This window comes from Cricetulus griseus, chromosome 2 (assembly GCF_003668045.3).
Source record: "Cricetulus griseus strain 17A/GY chromosome 2, alternate assembly CriGri-PICRH-1.0, whole genome shotgun sequence".
NCBI classification, from domain to species: Eukaryota; Metazoa; Chordata; class Mammalia; order Rodentia; family Cricetidae; genus Cricetulus; species Cricetulus griseus.
In genome coordinates, this window is record NC_048595.1 from 435,457,177 (window position 1) to 435,461,352 (window position 4,176).

At 39.5% G+C, this 4,176-nt stretch overlaps 1 protein-coding gene across 2 annotated transcripts; it reads left to right on the plus strand.

The window, feature by feature from the left end:
* Nucleotides 1-612: 612 nt before the first annotated feature.
* Nucleotides 613-3,834, plus strand: Ccl20 (C-C motif chemokine ligand 20). Of its 2 annotated transcripts, none has more exons than XM_027396073.2 (4): nt 613-768; nt 1,850-1,964; nt 2,624-2,701; nt 3,359-3,834. In XM_027396073.2, exons 1-4 carry the CDS (start codon nt 690-692, stop codon nt 3,378-3,380), a joined length of 294 nt encoding a protein of 97 aa, XP_027251874.1. In that variant the 5' UTR covers nt 613-689; the 3' UTR covers nt 3,381-3,834. The 2 variants fall into 2 exon arrangements, with proteins under 2 accessions (XP_027251874.1, XP_027251875.1); XM_027396074.2 differs by having other exon boundaries at nt 1,853-1,964.
* The last annotated feature ends 342 nt before the right edge of the window (nt 3,835-4,176 follow it).

Here is a 4,176-nt window from a genome sequence, read left to right on the forward strand (position 1 = left end):
TGTTGATGTAAAATCTAGGGGCAACTGCTGCTCGAGGGATGGCAGTGAGGCTGGTATTTTCCATATAGTTTGGGACACTTCTGCCATGCTGCCTTACAACCTGCTCTGGATGTTGGTCTAGAAATTCAGAATCTTCTGTGACTGCTAAATATCAATCAGGTAATCACAAACTTGTGTTGCAGCATGCCTGGTCTTCCCCCTCCAGGGCTGGCTGTGGGAAGGAGACTGGTGTAACAACAGGAGTAGGAATATGTTCCCATTCAGAGGCTGTTCCTCTCTTTCAGAGAGAGAGAAAAAAAAAAGAAAGAGAGAGAGAGATTAAGTTAAACCTGGATAGATGCCATTTCTGGGCCACTAGTCTGAGCTGCCTTTCTTCTTTCTACATGGAGAGGAATTAACATGATTCTCCCCTCCCTCCTCTCCCCTTCCCTCCCCAGCCCCCACCTGACCTTCACACCTTCCCAACATGAGGGAAAGGCAGGAAGTTTTCCCTGTGAGTTTTTTTTGTGATGACAGGAGGAGGCAGATTAATCAATGGGGGAAAATCCCGAATGAGAACACGCCTTCTTGTGTACATTCCCAATGTTTTGCTATAAGTAGGGCTGCTGCTGGAGCAGAAGAACACTCACAGGACACTGGGTACCCGACACAGAGCAGCTGCCCTGAGCAGATCACTCCTGGAGCTGAGAATGTTCTGCAGAGGCAAGAGCCTGCTCTTCCTTCTTTCGGCATGTGTGCTGCTAGTTCACTTCTGTAGCCAGTCAGAAGGTAAGTGTGGACCCTTCTGCTGGGAACAGGCAGGACAAAAGCTTTCCTGCTCCCTAGGCTTTATCTCGGGGTGCTCTGTGGACAGCAGCTTGCTAAAATGTGTGTAAGAGGGACTGGTTGGCTAATGGGCAAAAGGAGGAGGAATGAGTGGATGCTAGCTAGCAATTAGGAATCTTCTCTACTGTCAATGCTAGCAGATTCGGAGAGTGAATGGCTTTCAGAGACACTTCAACTTCAGGTCAGTGCCCAAGTACCTTTTCTGGGAGTGATGTTCTGAGTGTGACATTCTCAGGCTATATGGTCATTCAGAAATGTGGAGAACATTTCACTTCCAGACTTTTTTTTTTTTTTTAAACCTCCTAACTAAGTAATGTTAGTAAAGTCCATAATTTCCCTTTAAGGTTCAGACTGTGACACTTGACCTCCGTGTCCCCATGAGGCCTGGACCTGGAGGACATTGTTCTCCAGCTCTGAGATAACATTTATCCAGTACCTTACAGCAGGTTACACTTTAACTCTGATGAGTGCCTGAGTATTGCTTTATTATATCACCATCTGCGACAGGTGCATGCCTGAGAACACGTGGTGAATTCATGAATGGGATTTAAATTCCACCAGCCAATACAACAGTTTTAGAGTGCTTCAGGCACAACTCCTGATGGCTACATTTTCCTCTGTAATTTTTTTCTGTAGTTCCCAGAAAATTGTATTGTCTTTGTAATTTCACTGCTGCCTACCCAGCAGCCAGAGGATAGATTGACATTTGACTCCCCCTCCTGCCATATTCTGACTATGAAATGCTTCTCCAGAAAGGTCTTTTACTGTTAAAGGATAGTGGTGGGGACAACTACCTATATTCTTGAGTGATTGTGAGAAACTGCAATGAAAATATTTGAGTTTCTTATTAAAGATGGCATGGGCTTGTATACTGTGTTAGTTGAACCAAAACTTAAGAGAATACTATTTTTAAAAGATAATATCTGGGAACTATGTTAAACTAGACCTCAAAGTCCCTCAACAAGGTTCCAAAGACAAGAAAACTCATTCCTGTGGGCTCAATAACTTTTAATTTTTCTTTTAGCAGCAAGCAACTTTGACTGCTGCCTTCGGTACACAAAGACCACTATCCCACCCAGAGCCATTGTGGGTTTCACAGAACAGCTGGCCGATGAAGCTTGTGACATTGATGCTATCATGTAAGCTATTCATCAACTTTAATTCCACTATGTCAGGAATACATGGAAATTTCAGAAACGTTTTTTAACTTATTGGAATTTTATTCAAACATAATACTTGGAGCAAAATAGCTTTATTTCATATGTACTTCCAAACTTAAGTGGGACCAAAATAAGTCCGAGATTCAGCTTTTAGTTTTTGAAAACATCACACAGGTCAGAAGTCAATTTCTAGAATAAACTTGTTGAATGTGATGCATAGAAGACACCTTTGAATTCAGCATTTTCTACTGGAAAATGGGGCTAAGAATAATATCACTTAAAATATTCATGGTTCATTTATGGTGCTATATTTCGGAACAATAAAAGTTACTAACCACATACATACATACATATTACAAACCTCCACTGGCAGCAACATTGAATGACAAGTCTGGGGTTATATCTTCTGCAATTTTATAGTCATCGGTTACCTCCTAGGGAGAGTCTAGAGAAGCCTCTTCGATTCCTTCTATCAGGATTTACTGTACCCATTCCCCTTTCCTCTCATCTCTGTAGCCAAATGCTTAGTCTATGGAACAATAAACTATCATGTGGAACTTCCCTACATGTTCCATGAAAAACAAACACATTTAAATGGTTACTGAATGCATATAAAATTTTTTATGTTTGATTTTCAGTTTTCACACAAAAAGGAAGTTATCCGTGTGTGCTGATCCAAAGAAGGACTGGGTGAAAAGGGCCTTGCGTCACCTCAGGTATGGATCACTGAAGGACAAGCAGTATACCCAAATGATTGGGAAAGAAGGGTGCAGAGGGTGGGCTGAAGGAGGTCTTCAGTCTAGAGACATTGGATTTTAGAAGGGGGAATCTGAGTTAGACCATGCAAGCACAGAATGCATTTTGCACTTATATGTCAACACCATTGTGTTTGTAATTATTTTAACTTAATGACTTTTCTGAGATCATGTAATATTAGGTTTCCCTGAGCATCTGATAGTCATTGGCTACTTGATTATCATTGCAAAGATGTTTCCTCTTTATATAATTTATAGACTTTCTGATGGTTGGTTGGTTTCTGGACCATGAAAAATAAGCGTAGTTAGAAACAGACCAGTGATCCTGGTTTACATCATTAATGTAGCATTTAATCAATAAATGGCAGCTAACACTGTTGCACCAAATATATTGAACTTAGAAATCCTAGATAAGTGTTCATACCCTGTTCTTGTCATTAACTGGCTTAGTTATATTGAGCAAGGCCATCCTTTCTCAGACTCAAATTCCTCATAGGGACTCCGTTGTTGTTCATATTGAGATGAGAGTGAAGGTGTGTGAAGTAACTTTTAGATACCAAAGCCTCTCCTGCCATCCATTCCTCTATTTACAATTTACATTTTCCTTTTCTATTATAGCCAAAGATTTAAGAAGATGTAAAAATCGGATGCTTTTCTGGAATGGAATTGGACATAGCCCAAAGACAAAATGCTCACAAGCTGGGGTTGGAGGCTTCACCTGCATGTCATTGCACAGACCTGATTTGTGTCTCACTGGATTTGTCCAATGGATGAAGTTGATTCATATTGCATCACAGTGTATCTTGTTTAAGCTCATGTTAGAGTTAAGTTGTATTTTATGTTATTTATGGATCTGGATTTTCTATGTTTAGCTATTTAATGTTAATTTCCCGCAAGCAATGGTAGGGCTTAGTGTAAGGTATAATATTATGTTTAAGGAAAAAGACTATGAGGATCTTCTTGTAGCCAATAAGCTATTGTAATTTTTATTTAATTTTTTTCTGTGTATTTAATTCTCTCTTAAATGGATGCAATTACCTTATAAAGGAGGAAAGAATTATAAATATATTGAAAATAAAAAGACTGAAAGGTTATTTGTTGATGGAGTCCCGTATTATTCATTCAGGTGTATATTAAGGATATTTAATGGTACAACACACATGAATATTTTATTTTCTGAAGAAAAATGTATTTTCATTTAATTTTGCCTAGCTTTCTGCTTTGCTTCTGTTCCTCATGGCCTGGCCTTAAACTACCTGAATTACAACAGAAAGATTGCACTTTTGTAATTGGAAGTCATCCCTCCAAAATCAGAATAGTTCTATATTTGAGATGCATAATACAGTGTTTATTGATATGAACATTTTAACATAAATAAGTAGACTCATGGCATCATTCTGAAGGCTCACCAGTGTGCCCCATAGCCCTCCAGATGG